This window comes from Artibeus jamaicensis, unplaced genomic scaffold (genome assembly GCF_021234435.1).
Source record: "Artibeus jamaicensis isolate MK-2021 breed Jamaican fruit bat unplaced genomic scaffold, CSHL_Jam_final contig_2170, whole genome shotgun sequence".
NCBI classification, from domain to species: Eukaryota; Metazoa; Chordata; class Mammalia; order Chiroptera; family Phyllostomidae; genus Artibeus; species Artibeus jamaicensis.
The window spans coordinates 1,021,638-1,046,248 of record NW_026521445.1 but is presented as its reverse complement, the minus strand read 5'-3'; the positions used below and the strand labels follow the sequence as shown (position 1 = coordinate 1,046,248).

The following is a 24,611-nucleotide window of genomic DNA, read 5'->3' as shown; positions in this document are numbered from 1 at the left end:
GATGAAATATTTGAGAAAATTTTGACTGGAACAAATTAAATCTATTTACTACTGAACTGCTAAGATCCTTTAGTGTCAGTGTCCCTAGTAAACATTTAATAAGAAGGCATATCATTCAGTGCTTCCCAAACTTGTTTGGCCATGGAACCCCATTCACTCCAAGTAACTTAACTGAACTCACATTCTCTGGAATAGTCTTTGTCAGACGCTGACTTAGACAGTCACATGGCGGAATGGAAGGGTGTAGGCCAGATGATTTTTCCAGGTTTCTTTGAATCATGTGATTTTAGGTAAAAATCCTTCTGTCATAGGCCTTGATTAGGCCTTCACTAGTTTATTACCTATTATAGATAGAAGGTGAATTTACATGAGATATGATATGAGGAAACTGTTTAGGTAAAGGAGAAAACTGTCAATGGAGATAACAATTGACATGGAGGAGTCCCCACAGGTAGAAAGTAGGACATTTCTTCCCCTAATTAGCCGTGCTGTCTTAAGAAAGTTGTGGAAGTTACCTGAGTCCAGGGATCTTGACCTGTAAAATATGAATAACAATACAGTATTGCCTAACTCAAGAGCTGGTGTGATGAGTACATCACGACAGGTATGACACATATGTGTGTGGGTGTGTTATACTCTCTGATACCTACCATAGCTATAGAAAAGAAATCTTATTTTCAAAAAGTTAAGAAAAAGGATGTGAAAATTTTATTTAAGCTGGTTTTCCTGTAACACTGTATTTTTTATAAAATAATTTTATAAAAGGGTCCATCAAGATATTACATAGAAAATACACACTAAAGTCATGTATGTACACTTCATAAAAATAGAATACATCTTGGTAATTGCTTCCAGAGTCTGTTACCACCATGTACAGTGTATTGACGTTTAACATTTATGCTAATTTACCATGAGATTTTTTTTCAAGAGAAACAAAGAAAACTGTCCCATTGACATTTTATAAAATTGTTTCCAATTGACAGGAAAGTAGGAACAGTTCTGGAAAGTGAAAACAGAGGAAGCTAACTGAATGGCAGGTTATATTGAAATGTTAGAATGAAGATCTCTGTCATCAACAAGTGTCTGAGAACAAAATAATATTTTTCTATGATCATAAGTGGTTTGATTGACTTTACAAAATCACTGAAAGTAATGTCCTTATTTTGGGTGTTCCAACTGAGCACCATTTGAGATCAAAATAACCTAGAAGCTGTACTCCATTTCTAGAATAAGTGGTATTTCTTTTTTTCCTTAAAGTGAAAAGAGGTGTACAAGTCCTATAATAAAGTATCAACATTTTTTTTAAAAAGCATCTTCATAAGTTACTTAAGCTTTGATCAAAAAACACAGCAGCCAGTTTTATTACTTCAAAAATGGCCAAATGCTCAAAAACCTACTTGGTTTTGAATTACCATGAAAGTTGCTTTACTTATTTTATTCTATTTTTTAAGGAAAACCACTGATGTGTCCTGTTGGGTGTTCTGAATAGTCTTTGAAAAGTAACTGTTCCAGTGTAATAAATAAAGAAAATAATAAGGGGCTTTTCTAGGCCTTACTAAAAGATATGACCACGGTGGGATCATGAAAACATGCCTCAGCAGTCCCAAGGGACACGCGCAAAACATAGCATAGCACCGTTTTCAAGTTGCCAAGCTCGCAACTGTTCACGAGATGGTCATCTGGAAGCGAACTTGATTCCCACGATTACTGCAGTTTAAATATGTGGCTTAGGCTTTGGAGAGCTTCTTAGTATGGATAGGCAGACACAGCTATATAAACTATGAACGTGGTCTGGTACTCAATGGTCCCGTTGGCACTGTAGGATAAGGCTCGAACCCGCATGCGGTAGGTCTCTGGCTCTCGCAGTGGCCGTGTGGTGTATACCACTCCTTTCAGGTTCTCATCCCTCAAGGCAAAAGGAACAGTCTGTTCCTCATCTACCATGAGAAACGTTGTCCTGGGATGCATCACTCCATCCTGCGTGTATGCAACCAGCCGGATTAAATCTTGATTGGCGGCTATTCCAAATGGGAGGGAGACGAGTTTGTATTCCAAGGCATATGGGCTCGAGGCACATTCCAAATCATTGGGTGGACAGTTCTTGAGGCAGAACCTGAGGACAACAAACACACGAAGTGCTTATAGTTTTCTGGCTTGGAAGAAGGAGAAGACATGAAGCAGGCGATCGTGATCCCCGACAACTTTCAGGCATTAAAGGCAGGAGTCAGTCTGCCTGCAAGGGCCCTAAGGCTCACCCCGTGCTCTGTGTCACTAACTCAAACCAGATGCCAGATGGCCATGACAGCATGCTGGTCGAGAGTCAAGCAGCTATCTCTCAGCTCCATTAAAGTCAGAAGCTTTTAAACCACGGAAGTAAGTATGAGTGCCACAAGAGTATCTTAAAAAGGCAGCTTGGTTTGTGGCAGCATCGGCACTTACACTCGAAACAAGTGCTTCTTCAAGAGAGGGGCACGGGCTTTTGAAAAAGTTTAACACCTAATATTGTTTGGAAGCTGAAATAGACATGGATAATGTTGATATCTGGTTTACTTTTTTAAAGTAATAAAAGGTTAATGAGGGTTCCTGGGGGGAAAACCCTTTACTTTTGTATTTGTCTTCCACATTATTTTAGATTAAAAACACATTTAATGAGCCCACGTGGGCTGTTTTTCTTTTCCATGGGCCCCCTTTAGCTGTTTTTGAATCATCATGATTTTTCAATCATCTGCCAGCAATCCCTGATAATGAAGAGTAAGCTTTAAAAAAATGCACAAAAAAGATATATAGATTCTTCAGTCATTGTATTTATAAAAGTTTCATAAATCTATATTTTTAATTTTCTCCCTCCCTGATTTGTTCCCCTCAGACTGCTTATGATTAGCTTTTTGGTGGATCCTGGGCAGTCTGTACTTGACCCTGCTACATGAAGTTGGTACTGACGTCTGACGGGAAAAACAGAGTGTGAGCTCCAACCAGCATCTGGTTTCCCAGCCACCTTCTTACTAGCAGGCCCTCTTCCTGAGGACCATTATCTCTGTTTCCAAGCACCCTGTGAACTTGGAGACTGAACAGAGCAGAACATTTCTGTAAGGGGAGGGAGAAAGTAGAGGCATAGTTTACTCAGAAAGCAGAAAAGACGGGGTTTCACACAGCAGGAAATGGAGGAGCGGGCAGATGATTGCCTCATACTTGCTCATCTCCATTCTCTCCCAAAGTCACTGTGAGTCATCACGGTGACAGCCAAGGTATTTCTCGGAATGCTCTAAGTGCTCAGGGACAGTAAACCTCTGAGGCCACACGAATAGAGACTAGAAAATTTCACAGAAAGGCAAACGCCCCACAAATGCTCACTGCTGAGGGCGAAGTCTGGATGTTGCACAGGGGGTTACACGCTGGGGAGGCGGCTCCGGGAACCCTTGGCAGCCCAGCGCGATAGTTTAGGTTGCAGCGGGCCCTGTGGGATGAGTTCATTTCTTGCCCATTCATTGAAGAAGGAACACACTGTTACCCCATATCCCCTTGGGTTACGACTTCCTGTGAGTTGAACATGACTACAGACAGGGTTTATTGGTCAAGGAGAGAGAGGAAGAAGGACTTTCAAAAACACGTCTGGGGAGAGAAGGCAAGACATACCCTGAGACAGGATCCCGTCGGTAGTTGGGTGGGCAAGGCGTATCGATGCACTGGTAGCTTCCTCTCATGTTGAAGCACATGCGACTCGGCCCACAGCGCACCTTCTGCTCCAGACACTCATCCACATCTAGCAACAGCACGAGGAACATATGGAGTCAGCCGGGCAGGCCAGGGAAAGCCATCAGAGCACGTGGTGTGGACCTCTGATTGGCATGTGGAGGGTTAGTCTTCTTCTACCCGTGAATGAACTTGGTAGCTACCTAAGCTTCCTCAGTCACAAACTGGGGATCCTGATACCTGGCGTGCTATTTCCCAGGTTGCTTTGAGGATAAGTTGTTTTTTTTTTAACATGTGAAAGGACATGGAAACATAAGCACTAGAAAAGTAGAAAGGAAGATTAAGATTTCTCTGGTGTTTTTTATATTTGGAATAATGAGTGCATTTATGTTTTATAAAGTAAAGAATACTTTAAATTCAGCAATAACAAGCTAAACATTTAAAGGACATTTGTGAACCTTGAGTGAGCCTTCCCCAGTATTTTTTCAATTGTTACCTGAGGCTATGTTGCCTGTTTTTAGAGAGGGGAAGGGAGAAAGAGAGAGGGAGAAAAATATCAATGTGAGACAGAAACATCGACTGGTTGCCGTCCGTATGTGCCCCGACCAGGGATCAAACCTGCAACCTACGTATGTGCCCGGCCTGGAAATCCAACCCACAACATTTTGGTGTATGGCATGATGCCCCAACCAACTGAGGCACCCAACCAGGGCTCAGTATTTTGTTTTATAAGTTAAAATTGTTGAGTAGGAGGTAGGTAGTGGAAAATAAAGGAGTCAAATAATAAATTCTGAGGACATTGTACAGGTCAGTCAGATCTTGTGGAGAAAGACAGAATCCAGAGAAAACAGAATCAAATGAAATGACCCAAGAACAATGATCCAAGTCTGATCATATCTGAACTGTGCAGAATTCCTCCTTTGTTGCATGGCAATGAGATGCTCTCCCTAGGATAATGGAGAAACACGCAAATAAAAAGCTCTCTACTTCCTCATTTTCTACACAAAGCTGTTAAATAAAAACACAGGAAAATCACTGAAATTAAGATATAAACTTGGAGCTAAAGGGTACTCTGTATGAGTTTTCCGAAAATGAGTGTTTTGAAGCCTTGATTCTTAGCTTGAAGTCCGTATTTGAGCACCAGGGGATTTTTTAATGCAAACGTATATGTGTGTAGGAGAGAGAGAGAGAGAGAGAGAGAAAGAAGAGAGAGGGGACAGAGAAGCGGGAGAGGGAGGAAGAGAGGTAGATATTTTTGGGAATGAGAATTTATAGAGCTCAACAAAGTTTTTAAGGGATTTCGAGATCCCACAGTTAAGAGCCATATTTTGGAGCAATAACTTCAGACTGTGGTATTTACATTCCCCTGGTGGTACATGAAAGCTATCCAGCAATATGAGAGCAGGCAAATATTTCAGGGAGTCCATTTCTATCCAGATCCTTGTTTTTCATAAGTTCTTGCTAAAATCAATCCACCTGAGAACTTCCTGTGGCCTGGGGTTCTCCATTCCCCTCTCTCCCCCCAGATCCTTCTGCTTTACAGAAGAAAGGTTCCCACTAATCCCCAGTCTCTTCATGACAGGCAGGTGCAGAATGCTTCAAGTCCCATACACAGGGCGAGAACGTGCTAATGGTGACTGGCCTTAATTCATCATGCCTTCAAACCGATGGTCTTAGCTCTGGTTTTTAAATCATATTTCCAAAGTGGGCTGGTTGTCAGGGAAGCACCCCTAACACTTTATTTAAATAGAAACGTGATCTTAGATTCTGACAGTCAGTTGGTTTAAGGATTCCTGACTTTTCAACTATAGAGTGGTCATCCTCCATTCACTGAGCGACTTAAGTCTGCAGCACCCATGGTTGGATAAAAGAGACATTTCAAGTATTGCGCATTAAATAACAATGCCAGGACTCACATCCCTTGCAACTACTTAAGACACGATCATAAACTTTAGATGTCATATTTAAAAAGTATGAGTTAAATATAAGGTTTTCAAACTTCTTTTTGGAAGAGATGAACAAAGAACTTGAAGACTCCTCACTTTAGACAAAGTCTACACCCCTTGGCTGCACTTGGATACTTGTAATAATCTTACTTGTTTAGGATTTGAATACACATAGATCCTGATGGATAGAAGGGAACAAATATAATCAGTTGGACCCAAGGTGAAAGGCACTTCTGTCATGGAATTGGCGCCAAGGTCAATGGGCACGTGTCACTGTTAAGTCATTTCACAGCAGTTAAGTGACTTGGTATCTGCATAATGGTGTTTACATTGGACTTGGGTTGAAACTGTGAATTTCTTTTGTGGACTCTTCAGTAACTTGAAAAAGTGCTATTAAGAAGAGAAAGGAGAGTAGAATTTCCGAGAGACAGTAGTCATCCAGCCTTATCCTTGCGGAATACGTTCCAACAACCACAGTGGATGTCTGAAACCATGGGTAGCAGGTGATACCAATCCTGCATGTACTATGCATTTTTCTATATGTCTGCACCTATGATAACACTTAATTTATAAATTAGGCATAGTGAGAGACTAATAATAATAACTAATGATAAAATAGAACATTTATAAAAATATACTGTAGCCGTGGCTGGTGTAGTTCAACGGATTGAGCACCAGCCTGTGAACTAGAGGGTCGCCACTTCGATTCCCAGTCAGGGCACAGGCTTGGGCTGCGGGCCAGGTCCCCTAAAGGGGGCACACGAGAGGCAACCACACTTTGATGTTTCTCTCCCTCTCCCTCCCTTCCCTCTCTGAAAATAAATAAATAAAATCTTTAAAAATGTATATACACATACTGTAGTAAGTTATGTGAATGAAGCCTCTCTCTCTCATAACTGAGACAGCCAGCTACTCAATGATCCATGGGTGAGGAGCGGCAGTGGGGGCACCCTGGGCAAAGGGTGACTCATGCCCTGAGTAGCACAGAACGCATGGCTTGGGATTGCATCAGGCTTTACAAAATGGTGCTCAATTTAAAACTTATAAATTATTTATTTCGGGAATTTTCCATTTACTATTTTAGGACCACGGCCAACCTGAGTAAACCAGACTGGAAAAAGCGAAACCACATATAAGGGGGTGGGGTGGTGACCGTATATTAATCATGGACAATAAATGGTCAATTTTATTTCCGAATAAAATATTACTCATATTTCTGTCTCGAAAATTAGCATTTTAGATTGGTTCCAGATATAGTATGTTTTGAGGAAATGACCGAAAATGCAATTATACCTACTTTAAACTTAATAGGCTGTGGAGTACATCATTTACTTGAGTTTTTAGTTACTTAGAAGTGCTGACAGTGGTCTTCCTATTACTAGTTTTATATTAGGACTAGATTTTCCCCCAGGAAGGGAACACACAGTGAAGTAAGTCTTCATTTCAGTTAAGTCTTGGCCAAGGTCTCTGTGAACCAATTTCTAATGACAATTTTATCTGTCGGAAGTGCTCCATCTCCTTGACAAAACGAGAGGGCCTCAAAATGAAGCAAAAAGCCCTCCAGGGAAATAGGAAAGAAATTCAATTAGCCTTATCTAGTTTTCTCTTACAGAAACATGGGCCCCTCGGCTCCTTCCTCCACATTTCATTTCAGCAGGAATCTTCACAGTGAACTCAGACAGAAACTCACAGGCCTCCGAGCTCAAGGACCCAAGAAAAGAGAGTCTGGACATGCGCATCTATACTCACAAGAAGAACAGCCACCCGATTACACACTCCAGTTAGCTAAAGATGAATCTATAAAGAAATGTCAGAATCTAATACATCAAGTGTTTGTTTGTCCTTAGCTTCACAATAGTGTACGCTTCCCACAGAAAAGCTTTCTTAAGTGTTTGAGCTTCTGGGTAGGTGACCCTCCTTGGCTATCCACTTCCTCTACTTGAGGATTAGGTACCACACAGGCAATTCCTCCCACTCTCTCTGCCCATCTTTCTACTTGCTGGCCTTAAAAAAAAAAAAAAAAGAGGCCGGAGGGGATGGAGGAGTTGTGCAGCCTTCTGTCAACTGACAATGTGGTGAAGTCTGGCTTTTATGTACCAGTACAAGAAAATAATTAGGATAGAAATTGTAGTCATTTTATAACATAAACATCATTGTTACAAGGAAAAAAATACCAAAATGGGCTGAAACACTTTTATATAAATAGCTTTAGAACATATGAATGCATTTAACCAAGTGCTTCTGGATACATTAAAAATAATTTAGGATAAACACACTTGAAACATTTATCTTATAGAGAGTATAGAGCAAGTCTGATTTTTGATAAATGTTATGGATGACTTTTTGGAAACCTGGATAGCTTAAATGCTCATTTCAAATGCAATGCCCATATAGTTTTTTACATTTTTAGAATTAGATTAGTGGTGCTTAAAATTAGCATGAAGGTTTTTAGTTTTTCTTCTTCTTGGGCAAATCATGATTGGGGGTGATTTTTTCATTTTGCAGTCTGGTGACTTCTACTTTTACCTAGAGTCTCTGTCCTTGTTGAATGTAAAATTCACCCTAATTTCCCTTTTATTGCTGACATTTCTACCACTAATGTATAAAGCTTCAAAATGCACCTATGGACAAAAAGTAGTCTTTTGTTTCTCTTAACTGCCTCAAACACTTTCTAAAGCTATAAAAAGACTCCAAGTTAGTCATTGGAGTAACAACTTCTTTAAAAGGCTTAATTGTTTTCTCTCATGTCTTTTTTTACAACCACAAATATATGCAGCCCATTTGAATTGCAAACGTTTCAAGTGACAGCTGTTTCTGATTTCTTCATGTTAAATTTTCCACTCTGCAGTACAACTGAAAGCTGAAAAATGTTATACACTGAATGAGTGACAAGGGTAAGTTAAAAAAACTGGAATAATGAAGAAAACAAGAATATGACATATTGTAACTCTTAAAAACCTGGCTAAGGGGTTTTGCAGACCAGCTGGCTATTCAGAATGCTTCAGTGTCTATCTACCCTGCTTCATTCCTTGGTACCTGGTGCGCCTCTGGTGGGTGGTGTCGATGTTGGGGTATTGCCAGCTCTTCAGAAGGATATTTGGGTTGAAAAGCTGGGAGAAGTTAAAAACAGGGACAATGTCCATGCTCTTAAGTCACCCCGATGCCTCAGTACGATAGCCCTGGATCGTACGGGGAGATGAAGGACTGTTGCAGACATTTTGAGATCTGCCATCAAGTCCTACCCTTGCTCTTGACTGCTCTAGTATACTGAGCCTCCCACAATCACTCTGAGAGTCAGTTTTAGTATCTGTAGAATGGGCATAAATTATTGCTCTTAACTAATCTGTCCTCCTGATTACAATGAGATAACTAGTTGTTCTGGAAAAACTTAAGACTATAAAGTAAATATGTTATTCCAGTTTTTCTTTAAATTTTTTTATTGCTGTTCAACTACAGTTGTCCCTATTTCCCCTCATTGCTCTCCCCTGCCCTGCCCACCCCGCTCTCATGTTCAATCCCATCCCCCAACCCCATTGTCCCTGTCCGTGGGTACTTTATACTTGTTCCTTGATTTGACCCTTTCCCTTCTTTCTCCTGTTATCCCCCTCACTCCTCCCCTCTGGTAACTGTCAGTTTCTTATTTATTTCCATGTCTCTGGTTCTATTTTGCTCACTTGTTTATTTTGTTGGTTAAGTTCTACTTACAAGTGAGATCATATGGTATTTGTCTTTCACCGCTTGGCTTACTTCACTTGGCATAATGCTTTCTAGTTTCATCCATGCTGTCATGAAGGGTACGAGCTCCTTCTTTCTTTCTGCTGCACGGTATTCGATTGTGTAAATGTACCACAGTTTTTTGATCCACTCATTTACTGATGGGCACTTAGGCTGTTTCCAACACTTGGCTATTGTAAATAACACAGCTATAAACATTGGAATGCATAGGTTCTTTTGAATTGGTGTTTCAGGATTCTTCGGGTATAATCCCAGCGGTAGAATCACTAGTTTTTCAAATCTCAGTAAAATGTTCTGAATATGGTAATTTCTTAATGAATGTTTCAAGACTGATGGTTGGAGCAAAGGCTGTGTTCACTTTCTGCCTGCAACCCACGAAACCCAGTGGAAGCTCAGTAAATCTACTGAGCACTCCCCCCCCTTCCCCTTCCACCTCAGCCAAGTTGCGGAAGATGTTTGAAGAGGTCTATTCCCATTAAGTTTTAAAAATATGGAAGGTAAACTGCACTAGGCGTTCTTGGTCCTTCAGTGACGTAATACCAAAAATGTTTCTTGTCTATTTCCTTTGTTAATTTGCTTTCTCACTGCTTCTCCTAATGCAAAATCATTGCTTAAAGGTAAGTCGGAATAGCAAAAATGAGAGACAACAAGAAGCAACAAAGAGAATGTCTTCAAAAGGGAGTTGGTTTCATTCCTCACTCTCTCCTATGTTGGTTTTAGGTCAGTCGCAGCAATAAACATCCCACCATCGTCTCACCTTGACATGTCTTTCCGTTGAGCATGAGTTGGTAGCCAGATGGGCAGATGCAGCGATAGCTCCCAAAGGTATTTTTACACTCATGCTGGCAGGTGTCACTATTTTCACACTCATCAATGTCTGTGCAGAGAGAAAGCAGAGTGGATAACCATGCAAAACAAAGCCAGGGCCACAGCTGTGACCGAACCAGTTGCTGATAAACAGTAAAAAACTTCTTTGTGATGTAATATTTGTGTGTGTAAAGATGCTCAGAGCTGTTTGATATCGTGGTCTGTTTTTAATGAGTCCAGTACAAACTGCACTGTTTTAGAAAATATGAACATTTCTTCTGTGTATAAATATATATAAGCTGAAATCCCCAAATGACCAATTTCTATATTAGTGAAGTAAGACAGACTGGAAGGACAGACAAAACAGATTGGTACAAGATCTTAAACCACTGAAATACTAACTCTTGGCAAAATAGTAGACCTTCTATTCTAGAAGATAAAGTTTCTATTGAGATTAATGGGAAAGAAGAATGTTAGTTTTTATTTAAGCTTTAGCTGCCTCTCCCTCTTTTTCTCACTGGACCCTCCCCCCAACACCCATGCATAGCTTTTCCATACACAGATATTATCAAGTGGAAGTGTTTCTATTTTTGTGATAGGAATTTTCATCAAACTTCATTTACTTGTAAAGTACTAATGGTAACTATACATATATAATTGCTGGTATCTTGGGCGGGTCACTTAACTTCTCAAGGTTATCAGTTGATTTTCCTGCCAGAAGGAGTCAGTAATACCATCCCCCTCATTTGTAGGTTTTTGGAAGGTTCAGATACGGTAACATATGTGAAAGCATTTTCTAAACTATAAAGAGATATCTCTTTGCTATTATTAAATAAAGCCAAAAATAACAATAAAAAGGAGAGTGAGAATAGGTGATCATTAAAATCGATATCTGCTTTCAGGATGAGATGTGATTTGGGAGGTCTCAGATTTCTAGTTTGATTGTGTTTCACTCTGAGTAATATTAAAATTTGCTGCCAGGCCCTGGGCACTCAGCAGCCAGTGGAAGAATGAAGAGGAGAACATGACGTGGAATGGGAGTAGGAGTCAAGTCAGGAGGAGGGAAAGAGAAGACAGAACAAACACTGGAAGAAGTCTCAGTGCAAAATGTGCACATTTGGCATATGCTCAGAATATAATTGCAACAATTTCAAATCTGTTAATGACACTCATCAAATGTTTATCGATGTTTTTGTCCTATTTTATACCAAAGCATTTGTTCCAGAACATGTATGGGTTATTTTTACTTTTCCCTTTACAATCTGCTTTAACCTAAAATAACAACAGAAACATAAGTGATGCTAAAGTCCAGGCAAGCGATCTCGCACCTCCCAGAGTGTGGACTGTGCCGTGATTTCTGTATTCAGAAGTGCCGCGGTCCTCATTTTTCCTTTGAAGCTTTAAAATCCACTCCTTACCAAGTTAAATTTTAGCCTGAGTCTAACATGATTCCACGGTGTTAATTCGAGTCTCTTCTAAGTTATCTATTCCAGATGGTTAATTAAAGGCATTTGGTGTTTCGGGAAAGTTGCTCATCACGTAATTCCAAAGCTGTCTGCAATCTTGGTGTAAATTTCTTTATTAGTACCAACACTATAAAATACTCACCACATTGTATGAAATATTTCTAATTTTCAACCCTGTTCATTGCCCTGAAATAAAACTTAAATATCCAGTAACTGACTAGTTATAGAAGTTTACTTTAGATTCTCCAAGATTGGGCCTCACTCGGAGATAATCACTGCTTCCAAGAGTAGAAGCTCTGGGGCAGATTACTCCCTGAAAACATGGTATTAGTGTGATACAAACACAAAGACACAGGAAACATTTTAAAGACGCTACTATGATGAAACTACAAGGTGTAGGTAGTGATCAGGAAAGAGAATTGGGTTCCTAATGAGGAACACTTGCTTAAAATGACTGGGCTTTCAGACTATTGAGAAGGAGGCTGGATGGTAGATGGTACATGCGAGGGGGTGTAGTTTAATTCATTTATCACATCATAAGTAGTATTTTTTACGGCAGGAGAACAAAGATGGAAGAGAAGAATGTGTGTAAAATGAAGGTGAAGAGTTGGGATAATCATAGGATATGAAAACCCTTCAGTGAGACTATTTGGAAGAAATTTTGAAAGACAAAATGTCAGATGCTAATTCTGTCAATAAAAGGAGGAAAAGTTTTAACTTAGGAGGCAGGTATGAAAATTTTGAGCGTGAAAATTAGCAATAGTCAGCATGGTTTGGGAGCAGGTCAGGAGTGGCATTTGACATACTAGTAAGGACAGGGGAGCCCATGGGTTCAATGATTAAGGAGTGTTTAACGATATGGGAGGAAGTGTAAAGAGTTGTTCATGAATGCACTAATGTTTAAAGTTTCAGGAGTAAAAGAAACTAGTCCTGTGAACAGATCTAGGAAGCTGATCACAAGAAAAAGATTCCATATCCTATTTAACTTAAGGTATACCAGGATATCTAGACCAGAAAAGTTCTGGGAAAATATGGACCTAAAGAAGAAAGGTTAAAGTTTAAATGCCAGAAGGTTGGAGGGTCCAGCTGGACCCAAGAGTGGCCAAGGAAGCATGTCTGAGAAGATGATGATGCAGGAACAGGTTTGGAGAAGGTAAAAAAAAAAAGAAATGAGAAAAAAGAAAGTCAGCAGGAGAATAAATTTTGAAGTGTTTAAAAGAAATGTTTAAAGTTAGCCTATTCAGGAGAGAGTAAACAAAGTATAGAACACTTAAGAAAAATGCAAGAGAATAAGATTGGCATAGGGGTCTCTTAAACTGAAACAGAATTTCTGTCCTCCCTCCCTGCTTGTCTCCCTCCTGAAGAAAGTACTTTTCTTTTTTTCATCTAACAAATAGTGGGGCTAATTCCCGTTTGCTAATTGCTCTCAGTGCGTAGCTCAATGGCATGCAAACTGTGAATACCTCCCAGAAGATGGGTTTAAATGAATGACAGATGGTAACTGAACAGAGAACGGGTCTCAATTTCTGAGCTGGAAATTACACTTCCCCTTTGCAAACAATTTAAAATACAGACTTGGGAGTTTAGATAAAGATATTGAAAGCATGTACTTTCGAGTGATGGAAGCAATTTAATTTTGTCCTGGTTCATATATCTTTTCAGTGACACACACATAGATACATATACACACACAAAATAATCAAACTGGAAAATTCTGTGGGGGTGGGGACAAGAGTCAACATCGTGCTGGTTGTCCCAGGGAACAGTCCACTGAAACACATGGAAGTTTCACCTTTAACCTCTGCTTTGGTATCCATCAGATACAGCCATAATAATGGCACTGCATTATGGGACAGTATGCACAATCTCTTTTTTAAAACCATACTTTAGATGCCACTGCCATTTACTTCTGTACAGCATTCAAGTTAGTACCACTTTCAGGGGGACCAAAGAACTTTCTGTATAAACCAGCAAATTAATAGAATGCACACATGTCAAGACATCATGCCCTTGAATAAAATTTGTAATGGTTTTAGGTGCTCAAGGAAATGTCTCAAAACTTAAGAGCCACCCCAAACTTGAGATCAGGTGTCGGTCACCACACCCAAATGGTCACCGGCGCTGCACGTATGTTCACGTATGCTTAGACTGGCCCGTCTGAGAGCCCGCAGGAAGGAAATGCAATATGGCTGACATTTACCTACACATGTGTCATGTCTTGCCTCAGAGCCTTCAGGGCATGATTTCCTAATAGTCCTTCTAGTCCTGGAGAGAGATGTTCTGCTGTTTCTATACTCTGAGTAGGAGCTGTAGAGATGTGAGTACTGTCTGTAATGCTGTTGAGGTTGATAGTTGTTTCTCACGGGGGAGTACCGGGCAAGGTTATAGCTACTGTACTGAGCGCCATAAGTGGGCAGCCTCTCCAATCCAGCGCAAGATTTCCCGTCCCCTAATAAATGCTGTCCTGGTGGACACGCACACTTGAAGCTGCCGGGGGTGTTGGAGCACTGATATGCACAAGGCTTAGGCATTTGTTCACACTCATTAATGTCTGCTCGTGTGCCATGATACATAAAAAAGAGAAAAAAAACATACACATACACACACAAAACACAGGAATAAAGAATCAGTCTGTGAAACAAACTGAAGACATTATGTTACCCTCCAAAGCCAGGAATACAGTAACTTCTCAACCGTTAGGAACTTTTGAGAAAGCTTTAATCATCCAGATATGAATATACGGAATGATTTTATGCCTCTCCCTGAAGACTGCTTCACATGTACAACAGAAACATATAGGGTCATATAGAAAAAGGTGCACTTGAATCTGGGAAAACTAGAGTTCAAAGCTAACGTAGATCTCAATTCTGTTGGTGGAGGGAAGGACATTACATGACTAGTTTGTGTTTAACTTTAGCTTGAGCACTAGTACCTCTAACTTTTCATACATTTATAAGTTTCAGAGGCAGGAATATTGGTACACCTATAAACACTTCTATTTTCTTTTGTATGTGTCTAATCAATAATTATTAATAATCAAGTCAGTTATCTTTTTATAAAAACTAAAAAGAGAAATGAAGATAGAATAATTATTCCTAAGATATAAACTCATAAAGTCCATAAAATTAAAAAATGTTATTTTCCTTTCTATTCCCTAGGTCAACACAGAGTATTATTACTTCCAACTTTTCCTGACAATTGGGTAAGTGTATAAAAACCAGAGATTAAAAACATATTTTTTAATTCCTTACCAGAGTTGCATGAAAAAAAAAAACATGATTAAGTAAAATGAAAGTAGGAAATTTTGGTTTAAAATTATTTTGGTGGGCCAAAGTTTAAATTAATACTTTAATCTCTTTAAGGCAATGGCCTTACCTTCCTCAATGACTTACTGCCCAGACCAGTGCCTGGCATTCAACTCTTAGTCAAATAAGTGAACAAATAGACACCTTTCATCCTGCTGGGTCACTGCTATGACTGATCAAGATGTTAAATTACAAATTAACTACAATATCTAAATCAAATATGGAAATAATATATATTTCTGTTATTGAAAGTATTTATTTATTTCAGTAATATTTCTTTGAATATTTGCTATACACTAGGTAGCCTATAAAGATAAAACTAAGTCTCTATGGGAGAATTTGCTATAAATAATGGTTAAGTAGACAACTAAGGCAACCAATTTTAAAACTATAGCATGCAAACCAGAAGGCAGTATTTAAAAGCCCACGCAATTTTTTGCTGCACTTAAATATTCTGAGGAGAAATAGAATTTGATAAATCAGTCTCTTGATGATAAATGCATTAATTTAATAAAAAGCATGTGTTTACCTTCTCAGAGATACTTCATATTATCTTTTAATTGCATTACTTTACATTCAATTACATGGAAACAAATAGACAATTAGGAGAATTAAATGAGATATTCTTAGTATAGGGAATGGCATGCAATAAGCACTAAATATATGGTAAATAAAATAATAATTATCAATTTACTTAAATTGTATATTCACATTTTAATCCCTCATACCTAAATCTTTATATTATAAGCAGTATACTTCATACTCAAATTAAATATGTCTATGCAAACATTTATGTCATGTGCATACAGAGATAATTAATGAGATAATCTTCACAATTAGTTTGCCACGGCAATAATATCAGAACTTCATGTCCATATGCGTGGTGTACAGTACTCCATAGTGGTTATCATTATCACTTGAAGTTAGTGTAAATTGAACTCAATATGAAATTTCTAGGAGGCGCAATTGACCCTTGAACAACAAAGTGGTCAGGGACACCAACGCTCATGCAGTCAAAAATCTGTGTATAACTTTTGACTCCCCCAAAACTCAGCCATCCCTTGTTTTCTGCAGGGAGATTGGGTTCAGGGCCTTGTGGGTACCCAAATCCATGGATGCTCAAGTCCTTACTGTAACAGGACACAGAACAGTGCATATGCCCTCCACATCACACATTCCCAGCTACATAGTGAAAGTACTGTTTTCAGTCTGCAGTTGGTTGAATTCACAGGTGCAAAACCCAGGGATACAAAGAGCTGGCTGTATCTTTATTGAAAAAAATCTGCATATAAATGTACCCATGTAGTCCAAACCCATGTTGTTCAAGGGTCAACTGTTATTCAAATTATGTTCTGATTTACTTACAGCAAGTTACAAATCTTGTAATTGTAGCAAGAAAGCATTTGAGGATAGAGAGGAGTCCTACTCAAGGTGGTAAGACTTGGTGACTATATGAGTAACTTTACTACTCAACGAGAGATCCCGTTAACTTACCCATACAGGGTCTTCCCACGCCTTGAGACCGGTAACCTCTGGGACAGACACAACGATAGCTGCCTCTTGTATTCTCACATATCTGGTTATATCTGCACTGATGGGTCCCATCTTTACACTCATCAATATCTACAGACATGGAGGCAATAAAAAGTAGTAACATTTCCTCTTTTAAGACCTAGTATTTAAAGTGAACATCTTTAGAATTGCCAAAGGTTGTATTTCTCACCCTGTGGTTGGTACCTGGAGTCAGAAAACCTGGGTTCGAGCCTTAGCTCTGCCACTTACTAACCGGTTACTTTTCCTCCTCTTGCTCCTTACTACGGAAGGAATTCCAGTCTCTGCTTTTGGTTTTTTCCTTCCCCTTCTCAATACTCCCTCCTCCTTTGGTCATTTACATTAGTGATTCTAGTAAACGTGTTGATGTATATTTAGAGCAAGAGTACCACATGGCTTCTTATCAACAGGCCCACACTCTAGCTGCTAGCTGGTCATCTCCATCTCCCTGCTTTATCAGTTCTTCAAACTCAGTGTATCCCCAGTGTCTTATCGTTGTCACCTGTTTATGATCACAGCCCTCTTTCTTCCCAGTCAACCAGACTGCAAATTTCACTTACCTTTAACTTATCCCCTCGGTTTCCAGGATTGGGTAATCCAAGACTCTATTCAAGGCTATACGGAAATGTGGTCACTTCCCTGACACCTCTCAAAGCTACTCCTTTTTTAAAAAATATATTTTATTGATTATGCCATTACAGTTGTTCTATTCCCCCCTTCATTCCCCTCCACCTTGCACACCCCCTCCCCCACCATTCCCCCCTTAGTTTATGACCATGTGTCTCAAGTTCTTTAGATTCTATATCTCCCCTACTATTCTTGCCCTCCCCCTGTCTATTTTCTACCTACCATCTATGCTACTTATTCTCTGTACCTTCCCCCCACCACTCCCCTGTTCCTAACCCTCCATGTGATCTGCATTTCTATGGTTCTGCTCCTGATCTAACTATCCTCTTAGTTTGCTTTTGTTTTAGGTGTGGTTGTTAATAACTGTGCGTTTGCTGCCCTTTCACTGTTCATCTTTTTTATCTTCTTTTTCTTAGATAGTTACTCCTAATGACATAATCACTCTTTTGAGTATTCTCATACAATTTTATCTGCACCTCTTTTGTGCTGTTTCATTCCGCCTTGTATTATAGCTCTTTTGGTGAGGGAAATGAAGTTAGTCAAACTATTCCAGTGGATTGTAAGTACATAGGAGCAGTAAGAGTATATTTTTCATTTTTTAAAAATTGTGCAGCAGATAGTTTTGCTAACTATGGCAGCCTGGTACAGAATGGGCACATAAAGATAAACCGTTGAACAATAATTAAATAAATTTTAAAAAATAAAAAATAAAACCCCTATCATGAAAAAATACAATAAAAATGAAGTATTAAAAATAAAAAAAGAAAAGAACAAAAAAGAAAAGAATAAACTTAGGGAGAAATATAATTTACATTATTGTCTGGTCATTGGTTTGACATTTAAACAATACTTAGTTCTACAAATAATTATGTTTTGAATTTTTAATAAATTCTAAAACAATATTTTCTCAAGCCCCCTATGAAATTCTAAACACGTATGCCAAATTGTATATTATGAATAAAAGACACTACTAATTTATGTGGCTGTTAAACCAAATGTGTAACTGATGGGAGCTCAAAGTGGTCATGTCTCCCTGGTGAGCTTCTGTTTCCTGGGATAGCTATGACCCTGGAACCCCAGAGGTCATCCATAATAGAAGTTAGGAATAAAAAAAAAAACTGGAGCCCTGGCTGGTGTGGCTCAGTGGATTGAGCACGGGCCTGTAAACCAAAGTGTCACCAGTTCGATTCCCAGTCAGGGCACATGCCTGGGTTGCAGGCCAGGTCCCCACTAGGGGGTGCATGAGAGGAAACCACACATTGATGTTTCCCACTCTTTCTCCTTTCCTTCCCCTCTCTCTAAAAATAAATAAATAAAATATTTATTAAAAAACTGAAAAAAGGATTACTTCCTTATTAGATTACATTTACTCCAATCATTAGTTTTAAAAACGATGCCTTGGTTGGCTTGTCAATGGCTCATGGATCTCAGTCACCGAAACAGCCAGTCACTCACCAATGCAGGTTCCGTTCTCCGCCTTGGTCGTTCCGTGGGGACACAGGTCAATGCACTTGTAGCCCCCACGCGTGTTCTCACAGTGCTGATCTGGTCTGCACACGTTCTGGCGACATTCATTCACGTCTTCATAAAAGAACACGGAACGCAGGCTGAGAAGATGATTTCTTCAGCGTTTTCACAGAAATTACACTTTTGGGTTTTAAGGATATTATAAACTAACATAGATATTGGTTGCATAATCATTATGTAAAGTTAAAGTGTTTAAATCCAACAAGGCATGTAACACAATTAAGTTTCAAACAGAACAATAAAAATAAAAAACACTTCACAGAACTAGTAGCCATACTAATCATTTTCTCCTCCTAGAAAAATAAATTTATATATGGTTATTTAATTTTATATATGTGTACACATTATAGACAGTGAGGCAAAAGTAGGTTTACAGTTGAGTACGCAAAACAGAGTTTACACTTGTCTTATTACTTATCAAATATATTATTTTATTTTCTATACAAGCAACAATAAACCTATTTTTGCCCCACCATGTATTATCTTCTGTGAAAAAAACCGGTGAATATAATAGGGGTGTGTTTAAAAAGCAGTTATGTAATTAGAAAGTAAAATCTGTAAAGCATAACATTTGCTTCCCCTTTGTTTTTCTGTGGATTATATATATATGCTACATGGTAGGTATTCCAGCTGCACATCAGGCTCTGGGAACAGTCTGTGGACCAGGTCGGACACCATTAAGAAGTTACGAAGTTGTTATGCTTTCAAATTTAAAGCCCTTCCTTACCCATGCATTTTCTGCCTTTGAGCTGATAGCCAGGTTCACACCCACAGTGAAAACTTCCTATGGCATTGAAACAGCGGTGGTGGCAGGGACTGGATTCTTGGCACTCATTAATATCTGTTAAAGAAAACAAATCTTTCCTTATACTCTGTTAGAAATCTTGGGTTAATTTAGCCCAGATGTTTAATACTTTAATCCTATTTGGTCATTTATCGTGTTTAAGCTCTTCCCTAAAAAGAACTCAATACAACCGCTCTCATATCATCTGCCAGACAATGGCTAGAATTCACTGGTGGAGAGAGCAGGTCTCTTCAATACTCTGCTCAGGTGGACACTGTCTAGTGACTCAGAACTCTGTCAACACAGCCCACCTCAACTTTAAGTACTTTACCACGAGGCTCCCACTCCTGTTTCCAGGAACTTTCAGCCCTGGAATGTTGCAAATAATGAGAATATGAAGACAGGAAAAACGAATTAAGGTCTTCTGCAACATGTTTTGCAATCGACCTTTCGTCCCCATTCTTGATGCTATTAGTCTGACGCAGGTCTTTATCACCTTGTGTCTGACTGACGGCAGCTCCTTTGGCATTTCTCCTTGTCCATCGTCATTGCCAAATCAATCTTCCCAGACACCATCTGGGTCGTAGTGTAATAAACAAAGTGCAGGATGAACTCCTGAAACTCAGGCATGCTGCCTGTTTTTCGTACCTTTTCCCCTCTCCTTCCTTCCAGTCCCAAAGGAAGAGCCATCTCTCCTTTCCTGTCAGAAAAGTCCCCCTACTGGAGCCTTTGAGCTCTGCAGCCTCTCTCCTCCTTCCTCATTAATATGAGGATCAACTCCTTCCTCTTACGTATTTTTAAAGGCCTTCTTCCTCCTTGTCATCTTTCCCATAAACCTAGGGACATAACCAAATTTTTCCTGGCCTAACAAAATCCCTCTCTTAAATCTATGCTCATTGCAAACTTCTTCACTTCTTTATCACTCTATTCCAAACTCTTCAAAGGAACGCTCACCATACTTAGTCCTGACCTCACCTTCCCAAAATCAAAATCACCAATGTCTTACTTTGTACTAGTTTCCTACTTGAGGACTTCTAATTTAATCTTTCAAAATCTGTGCATGTTAATATAAGTACCCAAATGTGATCCTATAATTTAGAAAGGTTTTCATATAATTTTTCCTTTTTTGCCTGATCTCCCTTGTCCCTTTCACTGCCTTGTCCTCTAAAACCAACCTGTATTAACAATATAGCATAAATAATATGTCTTCCATATACACATATATCTCTACCTACATATAAAAATCTGTTTTCCCTTTGTTATTATTTTCTAGTTGCATAATCCTTAAGCCAACTAGTTGGGCTTCATCCTACTATTTATAATAGCTGCACAGTGGTGTATTTTGTGGATGTGCCATAATTTATTCACTTTTTCTACTATTATGGGCATTTAGATTTTTATTCACTGTTTCTGCCCATATAAAAAATACCGATAGCGGTGCTATTCATGATTGCAAAAACCTGGGAGCAACCAGGATGTCCTTTAGTAGGTGAACAAGACAAATACTCTGGTACATTCAGACAATGAAATATTATTCAGCACTGAAAAGAAATGAGTTGTCAACCCATAAAAGACACCGAGAAAACTTAAATGCATATTACTCAGTACCAAAGCCAACCAGAAAAGTCTATACACTATATAATTCCACCTCTATGACACAGGAAAAGGCAAAACTGGGGATACAGTGGAAAGATCAGTGGTTTCCAAAGGTCTGGGGTAAGAGCAGATGACTAGGTGGAGCACGGGACTTTCAGGGCAGGGAGACTGTTCTGTATGATACTATCATGGAGGATACGTGTCATTATTCACGTGTCGAGACCCGTGGAAGTACAACCCCAGGAGTAAATCCCAGTGTGACCTATGAACTTGGGGTGGTAACGATGTGTTAATGTAGGCTAACCCTTGGTAAAATAAATGTACAGCTCTGGTGCAGGATTTTGACACTGGGGGACACCATGCATGAGTTGGGGCAGGTGGTATATGGGGAAGATCTTTACCTTTCACTCAGTTTTGTTGTGAAACTAAAACCAAAAAAAAAAAAAGTCTATATGGAGGACTAATGAAGCAGTTGTTTTCTGTGTGTATAAAGTTTCCTCAAATATCATACACCATTATAAGTGTGCTTCTTGTCCCTTTAAATGTCAACTTTCCTCTATTTTTGTCTTTCTGAATATCAGAGGTACTACTGGTATAATTTCACACCAAAGACAAGCCAAACAGTGCATTACACTAACTGGGCCCCTGCTTATGTGAGCACAGGAAAGGTGGAGCCCACCTAGTCGGGACCCTTGCTGTCTCTTTCTAGCCCGTTTCCAAATCCACGGACCCAGGGTGCAAGCTTTTAATATCAAGTGAAACTCTGCCCCCATTGACTCAAGGAAGTTAAGTTCTGCAATGCTCAGAAACAAGCACCCTCTGCCGCCCCCGGGTCACTCATTGCAGCTCTTCCTCATCGAGTCAAGCTCGGTGGTGGTACCCTGACAGTTCAGAGGGGGACGGTCGGTCGAGTCTATGCCCGTTGTATGATAATGGGTGTTTACAGTCACCTTCTAGCTCTAAACCTGAGGTTATTCCTGGAGTGGACCGTATTCCATTATGTAGACGTATCAGCTTTGCTAAGTGCTTTTTAGATTACTTAAAACTTTTTCAAGATTTTAAAAGATGTGTAAGGTTGTTTGCCAATCTAATGGAAATGCTGTATATCTTTTGAAGTGATAATATGCACGTTGGGATTTTAAAGAAAAGGTGTTGTAACGATGCCGTGTAAGTAATATTTTAGTGTCTTTTTTGCCTGTTTTCTATTTCAGTGCATTCATTAGAGAGAATGTTCATAGCATTATAATTGCTTTGCTATTGCAATAATAACATTGGTTAGTGGAGACCGGAAAATTTATTTGTGAAATTCTGCAGAATTCATTTTTCTATTCCAGTATTTGCTGAAGTTAAATAAAAATTCCAAGCCATTAAAACACATAAAGTCTATTTAAAAGGTCCTGCAATAAATATTTTCATAGTTCTATGCAATGGAGTTTTATGAAGTCGATTCTATTAGATCATGCTGTATAATCTCCACACGCAACCACTGTGCTGCAAATATTTGAAATAGCCATGGTACATGACATCTCAAGATCTCCCTCCCCAAGAGGCCCCATCTATAAAAGAGTTTACCTTAAATGATTTAAAAGGCAAGGGCTCTTAATACTTTTATAATAAGATAAAGCAAAAGCTTCCATCTTTATACCTTGACAACTTAGCCCATCCGAGGTTCTTCGAAAGCCAATTCCACAGCGGACCACACAGCGGTAGGATCCAATGGTATTGTCACAGTCTTGACTAGCGTGGCAAGTGTGTCCACCCAAAGCACATTCATCAATGTCTGGAACAAAGGGAGTTATTCAATCAATGGGAGTTATTCAACAAAGAGAGTTATTCAACCAATGGCGAGTTGAAGAAACCAAGCTAAGAACCTACTGTGAAATGCATATAAGAAAAGCAGTCAATAGCATTTAAAAATACATAAAAGCAGGAATGCTGATTTTTCTGGTTGAGTCATTTCAGGTGAATTGAACGGGCGACAAGCTCCCAGCAGCATTGTGCGGTATCTTTCCAGCCCATCCATTATACCACTTATAAATTAGGGGACTTTAAAAACGGTACTTCTCCTTTCTGAGTTTTCTCATCTGTACAATGAGGATTATAGTGTCTGCCTCTCAGTGCTGCTTTAAGATTTAAAGGAAATGATGTATGTAAGGTGCTCAGTCCATACTAGACACTTCATACAAGTTATTCCTCTCCCTCTAATATCCCTACACTTTTTTCGACATTTAGAAGGGGACCTCCCTGGACAAAGAGGGAGAAATCCCTCTTTTCATCATTTTTAATTATAAAACTAGATTCTTAGACAATTTCAACTTTAAAGCATATCTCGTGTCTGATAGAAAAATATATATTTTTTTGTTAATGTTCCCAAAGTGCTACCAGGATTGTACAGTTTACTTAAATTCTTCCTAAACGCTTCCCTAGTTTTATCGTTGTAAAATGAGTATGAGCATAGCCCTGATGCCTCTCCTCATTGTGTTGCGGGGCATGAGAGAGTCACTCCGGCCACCCACACCAGCTGCCCCATAGGAAGGCTGTGTGTCGGCAGTATTTCCTTTTCCCTGCTTTCTCAACCCAGTGAAGACTTGTTGTCTGTGGCCAAGGTGTGGCAGAAGGTGTAGGAAGGGACACTGGTCTATCACACTTTCCCCGGGTTGACATTGCCACGCCCTTCACTGAAATATGTCCGCTGGACAGAGGTTTGTGAATAAACACCTTGACAGGTTCTTCCATCTGCAGCTATGGTGAGGCCCCTGGGGCAGGAGCAGTAATAGGTCCCCATGGCATTGTGGCAGGAGTGGGAGCAGGGCTTCCCGGCCGCACACTCGTCTTCGTCTGACGGAAGAAACAAAGGGCCCAGTTAGTACGTACACCCCCTGTGTTCTGGGAGTTACTAAAGAAGGTGTTCAAAGAGGCCATTGAGTTGAGTCCCATGTAAACAGAAAATGCTCAAAGTGTCACAAAATGGAAATGCTGAGTACAAATCATTCTGGGTCCCCAAATTACCTTTGGTAGTGAAGAGATGTTTAGATCAATTCTAAAACAATGATGATGATAACTAAGATGTAACAACCCTTTACCGTATCTAATATCTTTTTACCTACCTGAACTCATCAATAGAAACATTCCTAGGAGATTAAGTATTTTTATTGCTATTTTCACTGGCGTGACAAAACTAAGGAGCAAAGGGGTTAAGTAAACTGCTCAAGGTTACAAGGTCATCACTGGCAGAGCTGGAATTTGAATGTGGGCAGTAGTATTTCTAAAGACCCCCTTTTACCAATACTCTACATTACATAGCCTAGCAGTGAAAGAAAGGCATGGTGTGTGCAAACTTGAGCTCCTGGAGCGTTTTACTCAGCTGTTTACTTATCTGTGACTCTCTTGTGCTGGTCCTTGGATGAGACAAGGCTGGTTTAGTCACCAGTCTTTGGCCTGCCTGCAGTCCTCCCCTGTCCTGTGACTGTGCAAGTCTGGGGTTAGGTGACTTAGAGTTGAATTACTGCTGTTTCACACCCAGGGCAATCCAGTGGCCACACAGAGTCCAGTGTTTGGTCCCTGTGCTCGCTCCACC

At 39.6% G+C, this 24,611-nt stretch overlaps 1 protein-coding gene across 3 annotated transcripts in view; it reads right to left on the bottom strand.

Annotated features, from left to right (window-relative positions):
- Window positions 1-685: 685 nt before the first annotated feature.
- HMCN1 (hemicentin 1) overlaps window positions 686-24,611 on the bottom strand; it is a 389,618-nt gene continuing 365,692 nt past the window's right edge. For 2 of the 3 annotated variants that reach the window (XM_053658522.1, XM_053658524.1), the window contains exons 99-107: window positions 23,753-23,872; window positions 22,680-22,814; window positions 19,382-19,495; window positions 18,583-18,708; window positions 16,444-16,572; window positions 13,845-14,195; window positions 10,129-10,248; window positions 3,634-3,760; window positions 686-2,113 (exon numbers count right to left, since the gene is read on the bottom strand). In XM_053658522.1, the coding sequence (XP_053514497.1) occupies window positions 1,747-2,113; window positions 3,634-3,760; window positions 10,129-10,248; window positions 13,845-14,195; window positions 16,444-16,572; window positions 18,583-18,708; window positions 19,382-19,495; window positions 22,680-22,814; window positions 23,753-23,872 (1,589 nt within the window). In that variant the 3' untranslated portion in view covers window positions 686-1,746. The remainder of the gene's footprint in view (window positions 2,114-3,633; window positions 3,761-10,128; window positions 10,249-13,844; window positions 14,196-16,443; window positions 16,573-18,582; window positions 18,709-19,381; window positions 19,496-22,679; window positions 22,815-23,752; window positions 23,873-24,611) is intronic. The other variant, XM_053658525.1, reaches the window with a different exon arrangement.